The 16,658-nt window shown below is 33.1% G+C and overlaps 2 protein-coding genes across 2 annotated transcripts; both read right to left on the bottom strand.

Annotated features, from left to right (window-relative positions):
• Nucleotides 1-1,360: 1,360 nt before the first annotated feature.
• On the bottom strand, nt 1,361-5,076 carry LOC116007387 (uncharacterized protein At5g02240). The gene is made up of 7 exons (XM_031248047.1): nt 4,747-5,076; nt 2,948-3,219; nt 2,832-2,868; nt 2,647-2,744; nt 2,098-2,159; nt 1,884-2,007; nt 1,361-1,814 (listed from the first exon to the last, which is right to left on the bottom strand). Exons 1-7 carry the CDS (start codon nt 4,967-4,969, stop codon nt 1,695-1,697), a joined length of 936 nt encoding a protein of 311 aa, XP_031103907.1. The 5' UTR covers nt 4,970-5,076; the 3' UTR covers nt 1,361-1,694.
• Nucleotides 5,077-11,119: 6,043 nt separating this feature from the next.
• LOC116006969 (suppressor of disruption of TFIIS) lies at nt 11,120-14,027 on the bottom strand. The gene is made up of 9 exons (XM_031247517.1): nt 13,880-14,027; nt 13,027-13,104; nt 12,870-12,935; nt 12,683-12,780; nt 12,539-12,576; nt 12,353-12,440; nt 11,883-12,215; nt 11,726-11,791; nt 11,120-11,585 (listed from the first exon to the last, which is right to left on the bottom strand). Exons 2-9 carry the CDS (start codon nt 13,085-13,087, stop codon nt 11,430-11,432), a joined length of 906 nt encoding a protein of 301 aa, XP_031103377.1. The 5' UTR covers nt 13,088-13,104; nt 13,880-14,027; the 3' UTR covers nt 11,120-11,429.
• Between the last annotated feature and the right edge of the window lie 2,631 nt (nt 14,028-16,658).

The raw sequence follows: 16,658 nt of genomic DNA, 5'->3' as shown, positions 1-16,658 counted from the left end.
ATTCAAGGTATTTGTTCAATAATTATTTTAAAATTTGTAAGAGTCATTTTCATTTTTGGTCCTATTGTTATTAGGGCATTGCCAATTTTAGTCAACTTCATTAATTTTTACCACATTGCAGCCAGTCTTATTTAGTCCTTGCCACTTTTAGTCCACCGTTAAAATTTTTGTCAAATAATCGTCCAAAAACAGGGGCATTTTGGTCTTTTCATGCTTTGATCATCTCCTTTACCCTTTGTAGTGGTTTTCCTTACACATTTTCATCTAATGAAGAGGTCCGGCGAAAGCCATGACTTTGTAAAGTGGCTCACATGGCTTTCGTCGGACCTTTTCATTAGATGAAAATGTGTAGGAAAAACTACTGCAAAGGGTCAAGGAGATGACCAAAGCATGAAAATACCAAAAATACCCTTGATTTGGACGGTCATTTGACAAAAATTTTAACGGTGGACTAAAAGTGACAAGAACTAAATAAAACTGGCCGCAATGTGGCAAAAATTAATGAAGTGGACTAAAATTGGCAATGCCTCAATAACAGTAGGACCAAAAATGGAAATGACTCAAATTTTAATAACATAGTACTCATCATCACAATAATGTTCATTTTGTTTCAAGTTCGCGAATCCTCGTTGAAAATAAAAATAAATTCTAATATTTTACTTGGAAAAATTTACTATACATAGTATATAACGTTATTGTTTGGTAAATATTAATAGTAGAGAGTTCATGGTGCCTTTCTTGAATAAAATATATGGACAATTTCATATTGTAGTCACTAGTCACCAATTTTGACCAAAGGCAGGTTTGTTTGGTCCCTGCTCTTCATCATCACACTATTTGTTTGAAGGCTTGAATTATTCAATAGACTGCTTCAAAAACAAAGATGAATTTGATTTATCTATCATATAGTTTATACAAGGAGTATTCTCCTGTTGAAGTCTTCAGATATTAACAACGTGTTTGATCCTCTCATTCTTTCTTGTATTTTATATATCATAAGTTTTTTCTTTTTAATTATTATTACATAGGTATCCCAGCTTAGACCAGGCTAATTTTAAGGCAAAGTCCTTGTCCTCGGTTGCTGAATGAAGTAAATCACAAATTGATATTAGTCCCCATGTTCCCACCCCTACCTATACACTTTATGCACAAAGAATTTTCATCTCCTCTGATCGGTCAATCATAAGCTTTCTTATTCAAGTCACTTTATGTACACCATATATAGGATAACAATGGGTCGGGTAGGTCGGAGAGGGCTACATCCATCACTCGATCCACCTTATATTTTCTCCACCCACCCTCCAACCCGCATTGGGTGGACTTTCTCAAAACCTATGGGTGACTGGTTGTACACTAGGTATACCTGCAATAGCCCGCAAGCCACACAGGAGAGGTAAACCCCTTTTAATTTATTACATGCCAATGGTTGTTTGCTCAATACATCAAACAGAAAATGCCAAAGTGACAAATAAAAGTTATCTTGGCAGTTTCAAGTAGTGATATAAGTTGATGAACATGAGATAATGAAGCAAAAACAGAGAAATCAAGAGGGTACATGGGGGGCTTAACAAATAACTGCCCAGAAGATTACAGAAGATAAAGAAGCAGAACTGTGATGGATAGATATCTCAATAAGAACATGAAGCAGGAGCTTCTAACTGCAGCTCAACGATTACCTTTCTCGTTTGGGGAAACTAGAAGCGCGTGGTGATTTGGGCGAAAAGTGCCTTGAAATCCTTGGTCGGGGTTCCAGTGCCCTCCGGTTTCGAGGACAAATCAAATGCCTTGAACTTCGACTCCTCAAACTGTAGCGCCTGCCAATACCAAGAAAATGTTGAGAGACAATCGAGCTCTCTAAGTAGACACGCGATAGGAGTAATTACCTGAATGCAGACTTCTGCAACATCAGGCCTAGCAATAGTTCGTGTATCTGTCTTGAGAAGTTCATCGTCCTTTCCAATAAGCAGTTCACGAACACCACCGTCTTTATCTTGCAGACCCCCGGCTCTGAACAAGCCAGAGAGGTGTCAATAAAAACGAGAATAAGTCTGCTTAGTGCAATCTTTTCATTAAAAGTAAATGGTCACAATGACACGCCTTATGATGGTATATGGGATTCCAGACTCAGCCAAATACTGTTCCGCCTTTCTCTTCCAAACCTGTAATTATTTTAGTTAGAATTTCTGGACCAAAACATTTTATTCAAAACATCTAATGGTGGTTATGTGATGAGAAATATGTCAATACACAATTCCCATCTTTGGATGTTAATTTGGTCTTGTAAAACATGTCTAGATGGAGGCATGGAGGGGGCAACCTCAGTCAAGTTGGTTAGGCTATTGACTTGTAACCATAAAATTACAAGTTCGACTCTCAACAGGAGCGGCATATTAACCTTCTTTGTTTGAGTTGGTCAGGTATGGGCAACCTAGGCTAGTTTAACTCATTGTGGTCCTTTGCCACCAAGGGTCACAAGGGTAGTGACTGCAGGTTTCCCTCGTCACCCAAAAAAAGGAGGTAAGGAAATGGCACATTGGGTGTTGAATATGATAGAATGAAGACAAAAGAAAACGGGTGGGTACCCATGAGCAAAAAATTATGTTAAAATAGGCAAAAAAGAAACAAAATAGGAAGAGGTATGCAAACCAATATGTTTCCATTTCCTATGCTGTTTAATGTGTTTTTAAGATCCGTTCCTCCCATTGATCCGACCAGAACAATATGCTTCACGCCAGCAGCCTTGGCTGTAAATTGATAACATATTTGGTCACATTAACATTACTCTAGAAAATCAGAAAGCTAAAATTTAGAAGAAAACTGTCAGCCCTCACCAGCATCTATTTGATTCTTTTGACCAATCCAGTCAATCTACAACGGGCACCAATAATTAGATAGGCAAGACGTAATAAATCCAAGTTTGCACATTTACTTTTGATGTAAAGTTCACCTGTTCGGGGAATTCCCCATCTTCAAAGTAGAACTCTGGCCGTTGACCTGAAGTTGGATCGAAACCAGGTTTCATCTTTGGCACAGCGCTTGTAAGAATTATAAGAGCATCAATACCCTGTACTGCAGGAACTATGCTCTCAGCATCCCGGATATCACCTACATAAACATCATCTTCACCACCGATTTTTTTCTTGCTCTCTTCACTTCTCACCAAACCTCTTGCAACATATTGGTCTGTCCTCTCCTTCAACCTTTTGTAAACAATTTGTCCTGTGAGTAAACCGAACAATGTTAACAAAAACATTTGCTTCTTAGAGACCATCCCATTTGCACCGTTCATACAAACATTAAGTTTAGAGGCCAAGCGTTAATCTGGTGACCATTAGGCATTTGATCATGATTAATGCAGTGAACAGACTTAAAGTTCCATACATTTTCCTTCCCCAAACATATGCAAGACTCTTGTCCACTGGTTTCCATTTTCCTTTTTCTTCTGCTCTACAAGCATGATACTATTATATTGACTAAAGACTAACTTATTAAAAGCGAGCATCACTCAGTTGTTGTAGTATAGTGGTGAGTATTCCTGCCTGTCACCCCGGTGACCCGGGTTCGATCCCCGGCAACGGTGAGAGATTTTATTCTGTTCACTTTAATATTTAAAATTAGGCATAATAAAATCAATTCAAAGACCCAAATCTTTGTCAACAACCTTGTAATAAGTGGCATCAGCTGGAAACTCTAGGATTAGGAGAGGTCTGAGGTCACAGGTTTCCAAAAAAAATACATTAGAAGTTTCGAGTCCGTCCACTTTAATATTTAAAATTAGGCATAATAAAGATTAGGAGGTCTGAGGTCACAGGTTTCCAAAAAAAATACATTAGAAGTTTTAAAATTAGGCATAATAAAATCAATTCAAAGACCCAAATCTTTGTCAACAACTTTGTAATAAGTGGCATCAGCTGGAAACTCTAGATTAGGAGGTCTGAGGTCACAGGTTTCCAAAAAAAATACATTAGAAGTTTCGAGTCCAATCTCTCGATTAGGAGGGGTCTATAATTTGCGCCCACCAGAAGCACCAAAAAATACACTACTCACGAGCTATTTGGGACACGCAATTATAATTGCCTCTTAGATATCAAGGTAAAGAAGCACTACTACAGTGTTGGAGTGTGAATCACTGAAGGGCTTTAAGTTCCTATCCTAGTATAATGTGACCAAAGAATATGAATTATTTATTTACTCCATGATCAGCACACTCTTAATGGAAATTCATTTTCTCAGTGGTGCCAAACAATCAGTACACTTTATCATTTTCTACCTGGTTTACAGAAATGCACCTTCTATATAATAAGATCAAAGTAGACAAGCCAGCACGGATAGCTCAGTTGGTTCCTGAGTGACAACTGTGGGCAAGATGAAGGATCAAGCCCGGGCTGTCACATTATAGGATTTTCACCCTCCTATGGAGTGGCTCTTTGTGGGCACTAGACGCTAGCCCTCCACAATCCTGACAATCCTGTCAGGCCGGGGTATGGGGAGCCTTGGACGAGGGATTTCGCCTTTTGTGAGCAAAGATCAAAATTGACAAATAGAAATTCCCAGTATCAACACAGGGCTCAACACAAAACTAAGCTAATTTAAGCACAAATATCTTAAATCGAGTAAATTGATTCAACTAAAAAACAGATTAAACAAAACCCTTAAAACCCTTTACCAGTAAACACACACATGCAATATAATAATGAGAAATCTCGGAACCAAAAACATAATAAACAAAAAGATTCCAAACATTACCGGTTCTACCAGCAGCTCCGGTGACGAGAACGGTGCTTTTGCCATCCGCCATGGCGACCACAGAAAATCTCCTAAACCGGCGGCTTCTTCTTCGGTCTGCAGCGGAATTGAAGTGAAGTGGAGAAGAAACCTTTGGGAGTCCCGTATTTAGTGAGTCCACCCGCCAACCACATTTGCGGCTCGTAGTTGGAGCTGCGATGGGGACACGTGTCATGGTCGCCATTTCTGATGTGCGTTATGGGTATGCTTCACACAATCACACTGCCACACTGGGACTAAGCTATCCAAAATTCATGAGTAAAAGTAGCTAAGCTTCCATGGAAATTTCTAACAGCGATTTTTTTTTTCTTACTACAGTATTTTACTGCATCTGTTAGCTGTTGTTACCCTGTTTGGACAAATTTATCAGTGATAATTGTAGCTAGTGGTTTTCTTAATTTGAATTGATTAACTTTATGTAATCTAGACTGATTTACCTCTTGTAGACTTTTGTGGTTATAAGACGACAATGCATGCACACAGCACACCCTCGGGTAAGATAAGTAAATTATACTATGAACCTCAAATAAATATTCATTTTTAATATATTGAATGCTCATTTAGTATAATGTTCGCTTTTAGACAATATACCAACAAGTAAATTTTTAATATACTAAAAATGAACATTTATTGAGTCAGGATTGAACGGTAAGATATTGACTCTTTAGTTTGCAACGAAAGTATAAAACAAATATTACCTTATAATAACGTTAGTAGTACTCAAAAAATGAACATTTAACATTCGATGTACTTAAAAATAAACATTTGATATACTAAAAATAAATCTTATATCAATTATTATCTTACCATGTTACATGATATAAATAATATAATGATCGCAAGTCTTTAAAAAAAAATAATGATTGCAAGTAGTAATTACCAAGTTTTCTGGTAATCCAAAAGTGGGACTCGTAATAAATTTGGAATAAAGACATACCAAACAAGGCTTTAAAGTCTAGGATTTTCTTATCCGTTTGGTAGATTTCATAGGCAATAACCTTATCTAATGTGCCGAGCAATTCAGTCTGGCTGGGAGTTGGTCACCCTCTTAAAGGAGGATATTAAGGACCACGTGCAGTATTGCAAAAAATGTTGTGTAATTTTCCAGTTTTGTTGGGTGTTTTATGATGTATTTAATAAAATTTTAATTGAGTAGGGTTAACACTCTTTCAATTGAGCATGTTGCACAGGCTTTTCCTAATGCAATTTATCAATTTAGCTATTTTGTGTGGTTTTTTAATTATTATACAAAAATAAAGTTTAGCAAGTATGCACAATCAAGTAGTGGTTGTGAGTTTCTCTCGTCACCCTCTAAAAAAATGTCTTCTTTTTTTTTTTAATTGTGTTTTCAAAAAGCTCATAGCAAATCTTTATTTTATTTTATTTTATTTTTAATTTTAGGTGATCACAGCTTCGCCGAATTAATCATAAGCCCACAGGACCCCGCCCCTAGAGCCATTGTGAAGGTAAATCGCAAGTCATGCAATTAGTCCACCAGTCAGATCCAAGTCTTCATGTGCGCACAAAGGATCCAATCCAGACCTTCCAATAGCCTTGAACCTTTTTCCCATACATGCTTCCAGTGGGATTCGAACTCTCACATTGCGCCTCCAATTATGACCTTTATTTCTTTATTACATGCTTTGTATTTGAAAATATTTATTGAAGGGAAATTTTACAATGCTAAAAAGACATAATGTCTACAGCTATAAATAAAAATCACCACCAATATTTATATTTTTATAAATAATTATTTTTCTATTTATAAAAATTTTAAGACCCCTTTCTATTTGTAATAGTATGTCCATTAACCTTTTGACATTGTAAAACTTTTCGATAATTGCTTATTTTATTTCTCTAAACTGGATCTGAGACTGAAAGATATTGGTGGACTTAAAATATGGTGAACTCAAGGAAATGGGTTCATATTTTTCATAGGTCCAATGGACCTTATATGCCCTTGGTACTCACTTATATAAAATGAGCATTAAACTTCACTACCAAAAAAAAAAAAAAAGTTGTTCCCAAGTTTTGCTCAACTTCTAACTTAGGACTTCTAGCCCATTTCAAATTATATATATTGTCTTACATCGAGTTTCTTCATCTAATTATTTAAGATAACACACTAAAATTAATCTTATTTGTGTTGATAAAATTTCAACTCGAGACATTCAAAAAAAATTAACTTAAAAGAGATTTGTGTCATTTTATCCATACCTCATGGATATATGAGGAGTCCAAATACTATATGATTTTATTAAATGTTAGTTTCTTTATGTGGATTTTGATAATACCCCATCAAACTAGAAGATTGACAAATGATTTGTCAAATTGACACGATCAAATTAGTTGGTGAAGAATCACTAATACCTATCAAAATAGTTGTTGAAATTAAAGCCCAACTATGTTGGATTAAACTGGTGGTTAAGAATAAATAAATAAATAAATAAATTCACAATTTCTCCATTATCCACTATGAATAGTAAATATGAGAGTGTTTAGAAAATGGCTTATCAACCAAAGTCTAGCTTATTTAGTCAATGTTAGCTTGTTTGACTGGTCAAACAACTAATATAAGTGTTTGGTAAACAACTTTTTGACTTAACTTAATGACGCTAATAAGTTGAAAATGAAAAAGTTACTTTGAGTACCTTATTGATATCAACTTACTGCCTTTTTGTTAAAAAAGTATAATATACCCTTAATAGTTATCGGTTATTGTAGTGTTTATATTTATTCAAATTTACATTTTTAATATCACCATAATCGTCTAAAGTCCAACATCTGAATTGACACTTTGCCTAAGACACACACACACACAAATAAATAAATAAATAAATAAATAAATAAATAAATAAATATATATATATATATATATATATATATATATATATATATATATATATATATTTGTGTTAATCGTTATGTTGAATTATTATTAGCAGCTTATGCTAATTATATTTGTATTTGAAATTAAAATTTTAATATTGAATTATTATTAAATATGAAGTATTTCTTTATAATTATAAAAATATTAATAATAAAATAAAAAATAATAGTTAAAAAATAATTATTAACACAAGGATAACAATAAGTTATAAAAATACTCTAAGAGTTAAATAATAACACAATATATGTACACCCTTATACGTCATTTTATATGTAATCAGCTAAGAATAAACTACTAATTTATCAAATATCTTTCTATAATCAGCTGATCAAACCAATTAACACAATTATCTATAAGTTATCAGCTAACAACTAATTGTCAAATTCCCAATATTACCATAAATGGTTGTGGATCTCCTCTTCATACTTTTACGGTAAAAAGCACTGCAATTGAGGTGAAAATGGACTCTCAAACTCGGAATAATGCCTCTACAACGTCTTAATGAAAAGAAAAACGTTCTCTAAATAAAAAATAATGCATAACTCACCTGAGGACTCATATAGTGAAAAACACAAGTGAAAAGTATCATGTTATTTTTATGTTTTAAAAAAAAAATAGACCAACTACCATGTGTTGTGATGCTATCTCGATTACAATTCTTAATATAATTGGTCATAAATTCAAATTTCGGTAGTGAAGACTTAAATTCTTTAGGTTAAAAATGTTAACACACTACATGAACTCGTCTAATTATGTCACTTATTAAACCTATTTTAAATTCTAGTAAATTTTTAATATTGGACTTATCCCAAATTTAATTATCACACACCTAAATTCCTTCTTATTATTAGGACACCGAGTGCTCAATTTTACCCACTCTATACCAATCAACACATTTTCCAAAAACTTTCAAGAATCAAGATGAATATAATATTTATATTTAACATTTTTCATGAATGTAATAGTTTTGAAACAAGTGTACGATGAGGAGAAATTTGGTTAGGTGTGATGGTGCATGACACCCGATGCGCCCGCCAAATCTCCAAAGTAGTGGTAAATTCAATTATTGGATATATGAAGATTCTTTAACGTTGTACATCTTCACCACACAAATGTAGTGATCCTGAGGCTTTCACGACCATCGGATTTTGCCACTTTCACAATATTATAACATGAGACACCTGTAATCAACTTCGTCCACCCTTTCATTTTCTTACCTTATCGTTGCGAAACATATAATATATGAACATAAATTTATAATTTGACTATCAATTTAAACTTTTAATTGAAGACAAAATCTTGTGTGAAACTGTCTCACCGTGAGACAAGTCGAGTCAGGTCCGGTCGATATGACAATGTAATACTTGTATGCACAAATATTATACTTATATGCTTAAATGTGATACTAATCAAGAATATAAATTTTTGTTACTTATAAGGGTAAATGTAATACTTTCAAGGGAAAATGTAATATTTTTACATTTCGATTTAAAAATATTACATTTTTCCTTATAAATAAGGGGCACTTGCCAACATTACTTATTATGGAAAATATAATACTTTTGATGGAAAATATAACACATTTACATCAAAATGCAAAAGTATTACATTTTTTCTTATAAGTAACAAACATTTTACTCCTGATTAGTATTACATTTGAGCATATAAGTATGACATTTGCATTTTGATTCGACTGACCCGTCTCACGAATTATTAGTGAGGCAGTCTCACACAACTAACACAAGTGTGACCATTAATTGAGATAGATCAAAATACACACTTTAATTCTTTTTGAAGGTAAAAACAATAAATAGATTTATGTAAAAGATCTGAAAATACATATATTAATTTAGTATCATAGCTAACCCCAAATTGATTCACAAGTTTAGTCTCAATATTTTTTTTTTTGGAAAAATGATCAAATAAGTTAAAGAAATATGTGAAAACATTCAACTACACATTCTAATTTCTAATTGAAAAGTTTCACATTAATCCTTAAACTCTATAAAAAGTGTAATTGACACTTTTAGCAGGTTAAGATCAAATAACCTGTTGAATTGGCATTTTAAGGTTGATGTGACAATTTTTTTTTTTAAAAAGACTTTTTAGTTTATACACTTTTATAAATTTGTTAGATACTTTTTTTTTCCTTAAAAAGTAAGATTAACGTTATTATTACTCCATATTTTTTTTCTTGGAATTTTGATAAAAAAAATAAAACGGGGATAAATATAAATATAAATAATCAAGACTAACATTTGAAGCTTAAAAAAATGAAAAATAGTTAGAGGGTGTAACAATTGATTAACTGGTTTTTGGGCTTATTGCATCAAAATCAATTGTTGATGGGCGTAATTACACCTTTAAAAAGTTTAGGGGGCTAATTGACTTTTCAGCTTCGATAGCCTATTTGACCCCTTTCCTAAAAAGTATTATATTTTTAACCAAAAGAGAAGAAGACATATTTAAAAATCATCTTAAATGAAGCAATTTCATATAAGATCAATTGTATATACTTATACTAAATAAGTTTTATTAACCAAAGCATACATATAATATATAGTGAAGGGAGCATAAAAATTAGTTGGTATTGAATAAAGCTTCCCCTAATCCAATATTTCAATATTTTTTAGCATCCAAATCAATGGATTTAAAAACATATGAGGTGAATGCATATTTTACGTACTCCTTTAGATAAATTATGAAAATAATATATCTAACTTATAAACATATGTGTTCACATAGGAATCCAATATATGTTTTTCACAGACACTCTGAAAGAACTTTACAAAGAGGAGCGTATGATTGTTGTTCACATAGTGGCGCTATAAATATGAAAAAATACAACGAACAAAGAATATTGAGAATTTCCTAAATATTCTATTTTCCTAAGAGATGATATCTTTCATAATAATATACTTATAAACATATACAAGATAAAGATATTTCGTAACATATCTTCCTTGATTTCCTTAGTACACTCACAAAATCTCCCACAAAATGTGCAATGGCATTTTTGTAATTTTGTAAAAATTTTAATTTCTTTTTGGTACAACCCAACCAAATTGAAACATGAGGCAACCTATTGACCATCTTATTTTCATTCGGTTAGTTGATAATCAACTCTCAATAATTTAGGTTGATTTACCTCATTTAAATCTTTTATTTACCTCATTTTAATATTTTACTAGCTAGTGACATGTTTTTCTTTTCACCCAAAAAAAATATTAATTAAAAAATTAAACGCGCTTTTATGTTCAATATTTGTCATTGTTATTGTTTTGGAAATATCCAACAAACTGGCGACGTATAAAAAAGTATAATTATTAGCCACCCAAATCATAGCTGATGTGATGTGCAACGCGACAGGGACCAATAATTCAACCCTATCCGAGTTTTATATGCTTATAATCACACACAAATGAGTTTATTGGTGAACCAAACTGGAAGGAACCAAATAATTGCCATTAAAATAAACTCATTTAATTTACAGCATTGCATTACATTGCACAATTATTCTATGTAGTAATAATAATAATAATAATAGTAAGTACAATGAACACATCTACATCATTTTTTGTTTCTTTTTTTTTTTTTGGTTTTTTAATTTTTAATAATCAGTGATGATGATCCACACAATCGCGCAAGATTGCTCCCCTCTGGGCATTAAGCACGACAGACAATCCCAATTTTTTTTTTTTTTTTTGGTTTTTTTGATTCCTAAAACGTTGTTGTTAAACATGACGACAGGTACCTAAGCAGTGACAGATGCTGGAACAGCAACCCCGGAGTAGTTGTTGTTGACTTCTGCAACCTTGTCGGTTTCCCAAAGTTCTGGCAGGGCTTCTTTGATGTTGTGGATGCTTTCCAGGGCGTAATCTGCACCTTGAACTCTCTGAGATTTCCCCACCTGTTTATCAGCTTAGACTTTTAGTTTAGATGTAACACAAATTTCAATTTTGTATCAGAACAGCTTGCACACATGAGGAGCATGGGCTGAGCATATATAATATATAAACATGTGCAATCCAACTATCAACTTATGCTTACCAGGACGGTGTGTAGGCCAACGCACTTTCCAGCCTGGATGTTTCGGGTGCTATCTTCGAAGAAGAGCTGGAGAATCAAGAAAACGCGAGGAATGAGGATTGATGTTAGTTGGGCATTTTTTGTTTAGAGTTAGAGGGGGATTTGATCAAAATCTTACAGTTCTATGTGGATCAATGCTGGCGAGCTCGATAGCCTTCTCGATGGCAGCCACGGATGGCTTGCACACAACGGGCGTCTTAGGCAATGCTGATCCAGGGTTCGGGTGGGAGAAGTGCCCAGCAATGTCGAAGATCTCTGAGCGGCTCGAAGATGCTGCAGCAGCAGAGGCTGCAGAAGAGCCCACGAACGCGATGTCATCCTCATCATCAGATGCAGCTGTTTTGTAAGTGGGATTCAGTGTCTCGAAGCATATGATCCCCTCGAAACAGTCCTCCAATCCAAGAATTCTAAGAACTTTGATCGCGTGGACCTTATCAGCATTCGTGAAGATCTGTTCGAGCAGAGCAGAGGCACAAAAACAAACTCCCAATTAAGTTTTCGAGGAACACAAGCTTGGAAATAAGTTCTCGAGGAACAAAAGCTCGAAAACATATAAGTTCTCGAGGAACAAAAACAAAAGTTGCTTACAAGCTTCCTATAAGGCAGGCTAATCAGAAGACTTCTTAGGACAGGGTCAGGCCTCAGGTTCTCATAAGGCAATCGCCCGTGCACAAAACTGCATAAACGAGATTCGGTTTATTCAATTATCTAAACAATATTGAACTCAAAAACTCTGCATCTCAACTAAAACAAATGGAAACATAGAATCCTCACCTGTGATATTCATCATAGTCAAAATCATAGCCAATTGCCTGACAAAAACACAACAGATTACCCCCATAAGCCAAAAACATCAAATAAGCCATTCTTTTCTTCTAATTAGAGGAGACAATATACTCATATACATCATATACATACCCTAAGACCTGCCATTGTAGTGCCATAGTTCTTATACAGCAAGTTACCCAAATCACCAATTTTGCTTCGGTCTATACCGAGCTTCTCAACCATGTAATCTAAAAACCATACTCGAACAATCAGAAACACTAGAAAACAAATCGCAAAACTTATAATTAACACAGTTAACTCCAAGCTTCAAAAATACCTCCAATGTTCTTGCCACAAGCTGCAGCTAAACCCGAACTGAGGGGATAAAGGGTGTCATCAAGATCTGTGAAAACAACAAGAATTAGTTGGTCTCTTCAGCTTTCAACAATGATCATTGAGAGAAACTAGTAAGGACTCTACACAAGAAACCTTACCAAATAGCAGGCAATCATATTTGGACCTCTGAACCTGTCCAAAGCGGTCTTCGTACGCCATCTTTGTCTAAAAATAACCTGAGTAGAGAATCGAAACTCGTTAGCACAATACACAATGATGATCAAAACACACCAAAACCAGCTTCAAAAATCTCAATCTAAACTTGTTCATGCCTCAAAAGAATTTTACTCAGATCAATAATTCAAGAAAATCTGGAAACTACCAAACCAGGGTACAAAAACAAGGCAAAAATTTGGCTTTACATTAAAGAGCATTTTATGTTTATTCCAACTAATGGAAATACAGCCATGACAAACGATCAAAATCTTCTTTGCTTTCAAGAAATCCATTAAAAAAAAAAACAAAAAAGTTTGGACCTTTTAAGACTAGAGGATTGTACTTTCACAACCCAAAAATACATAAGAACACATACAATATATGAATTCAACACTTTGCCCAGAAAACAGCTTCCCCTGCTAATGCAGAGCTCAAATATTACCCAAAACAAATAAATAATCTGCTAAAAACATATTTTAGCATAATAACATGAAAAATCACGAAAAGCAATGGACTTTAACATAAAAACCGTCCGAAATCACAGAAGAGCTCAAACAACGAAGCACAAAGCAAATTTAAAGGAGAAAAAGAGACACCTTTTTCAGGCATGACAAATTATCAGGCATACCCACAAAAAAAATAACGCTAAATTTGACAAAAACATAAACCCCATTAACATCCCAAAATTTCTATGAAGCTTTCACTCTGGGTATTGGGCAAGAACAGAAATTCAAGGAAAAAGAAAACGGAAATGCAGAGAGAAATCGCGAAACCCAGAAGAGCAAAAACGCGTACCCAGAATCAAGATCAAGATTGGAGGAACAATAATGGAGTAATAATTTGCTCTATACAGGGATTGTAAGAGGTGAAGGAGGGGGGAAGGAAGATGAAGGATTCGTTGGGTTTATATAGCCGTAAAAGCAACGGTTGCGTCCCTTTCATTTATTTCATTTCTTTATTTGTTTTTGGGGTTTCTATATTCATTCATTATAATAAGTAATAAATTAATAAACTATGACTTGTCAGCAAATTTTAATCGTGATTATTTGAAACAACCTAGCCATGTTTGACCCTTAATCTAGTTTTTACTTTTTCTTTGTAATGCCCAAATTAATTTTGGTGTCATACTTCAAAAATAGTGCTCTGCAAAATTATAATTTAAATGGAAGTCTAGCTCAATCATTATGGTACACAACTGTGTAGACTATATTATCAAATAATGCACCTTCAATACATAAATAATGTACTTTTAGTATATTAAAAGTGTATATTATATTCAGGAAAATTACATTATTAAGTTAAAAAATAATAGACTTTAAGAATTTTGATGGTATATACTTAATACAATTATATCATATATTTAACTTCTGAGGAAAATATAACTTTATTAAATATAAAATATATTAACAATGATCTAATGTATGATACCTAAAAAATTTGCTTGAATCTTTGTTCCAAATTTTTGCAATTTCCTTGGCACTGAGAATAAAAAGTAAAGGGAAAATTGTACTTTTCGTCCCTAAGTTATAGGATAATTGTAGAATTCGTCCATGAGTGTTGATCATGCACAATTTTCGTCCCTAAGTTATCATTGGTATTGCACTTTTCGTAATTTCGCGTTCACTTTTCGTTCCTGAGTTATACTAAAATTGTAAATTTCATCCTTAATGTTTTATTAGTAAATGGATGAAAAATGTAACGTCAATAATAACTTAAAGACGAAAAGTGAGTATGACCAACACTTAGGGACAGATTTTACAATTATCCTATAACTTAGGGACGAAAAATGAAATTTACAAACCCTTAAATTATAATAATTTCTATAAATTTTATATTTAGTTGATTTTAGATGGAAAGGAAATTTTGAAAAAATTAATTTGACTTAGAGGCTATTTAAATTTACTGGATTGCCCTTTATGAATTGGTTCCTGGAGGATGTATAGAGCCACACAATAGGATATTCGGTACTTTTAGCATTTTCCATACCAAAAAAATTATATAAATAAATGAAGATTTAATAATTTTTTCTTCAATTCAATATTCAGATTATTCAAAGGAATATTCTTCAAAATTGAAATCCAAAATGTGACAAATCTCTTCTTGGATACTACATTGGCATCCATGTATTTTAGACTACAACACGTAAGAATTAGAAGAAAAGCAAATATTGAAAATTTCAAGATTGAAAAAAAAAGTTAGGGAATTTATATATATGATAAAAATTCACTTTAAAATATTCCATGAGACTTAGCTTCTAAGAAATTTCAATCATAATATAAAGTTCCAATGTTTGGTTCACAATAAAATAAATTTGAAATTCCTAAAATGTGAGGAATTTTTATTTATTTATTCATCATTTATTTTTATGCTATTTGGTTCATGATGAGAAAATGTATTATATGAAGTTTGAATTCCTCACATTTGAACATTGTTGCAAAAATCGACCTATGCGATCGCCTAGGCACTAGACGCTCCTAGGTTGAGGCGAATTACCCCCTAGCCAGACGCTCACTACAAGAAAAATAGCGAATAGTGACAAGAAAAATTCCGTCGCGAAATCCGTTTTGTGACGGAATTTATTCTGTCGCCTATCGCCTTGTCGTATTTTGATAGGCGACGGAATAATTCCGTTGCAAAATAACGCGACGGAATAACTCCGTCGCAAAATAACGCGACAAAATTGGCGACGGAAATAGGCACGCAAATTAGCGACGGAAATATTTTCGTTGCCATTTTGTCGCAATTTGCGCAACGGAAATTATTCTGACGCTAATTCCATCACCATATTTCACGCAAAAAAGTCCCATCGTGATTTCGCGACGAAAAAAAAAAAGCCTTTTCCGTCACAAAATGGGTTACGTAACGCCTAGTGCCTACTACAACCATTTGTTTTTTAAAAATGAAATCAGTAGCTCTATTTTGCTATTTTCAATTTCATACCAATGAGATAGAAATGTTGAACTTGGTGAGACAAAAATACTCTCATACATTTTTGTTAATTACTTAACTCTCCTATTATTGTATTATTATTGTGTAGGAACATTTTAGTCGTTATACTTGATATAATATTTCTTGACAATTTCAAACCAAACCAAACAATGGAATTAATGTTTCAAGTAATTTATTTCACACCAACCAAACAATTGAACAAATATTTTCAATCAATGAAATTTAAATATCAATCCTCAATTTTTTTTTTTTCATTTTCTCCGTGTTATCATTTGTATAGTTAATTTTGTTTTATTTTATTTTTAAAGTCAACTTTAGCTAATATTTTAAAGAGTTAATTCCTTATTTGATCTCTCAACTATTCATATTTGTCCAATTATATCATTGACTTTAAAAGTAACATATTTAAGTCCTATCTCGATAGTATTAAAATCAAGAGTATTATTGAAGTTCCATATCGTCTTAACATAGTAACCTAAATTTATACTAAATTTGGTCATCTGACTATAGTAAATTATACATATGACATTTTAAAATACTAATGCAATTAAAACATAACGTTTGTGTATTAAAAAAAAACATAACGTTTGTCGAAATAATTATTCTCCTTTTTAGGCAGAATGGC

The sequence above is a fragment of the Ipomoea triloba genome, chromosome 15 (genome assembly GCF_003576645.1).
Source record: "Ipomoea triloba cultivar NCNSP0323 chromosome 15, ASM357664v1".
Taxonomy (NCBI): domain Eukaryota; kingdom Viridiplantae; phylum Streptophyta; class Magnoliopsida; order Solanales; family Convolvulaceae; genus Ipomoea; species Ipomoea triloba.
The sequence above is the reverse complement of the archived record's forward strand: the minus strand, read 5'-3'. Positions and strand labels throughout refer to the sequence as shown.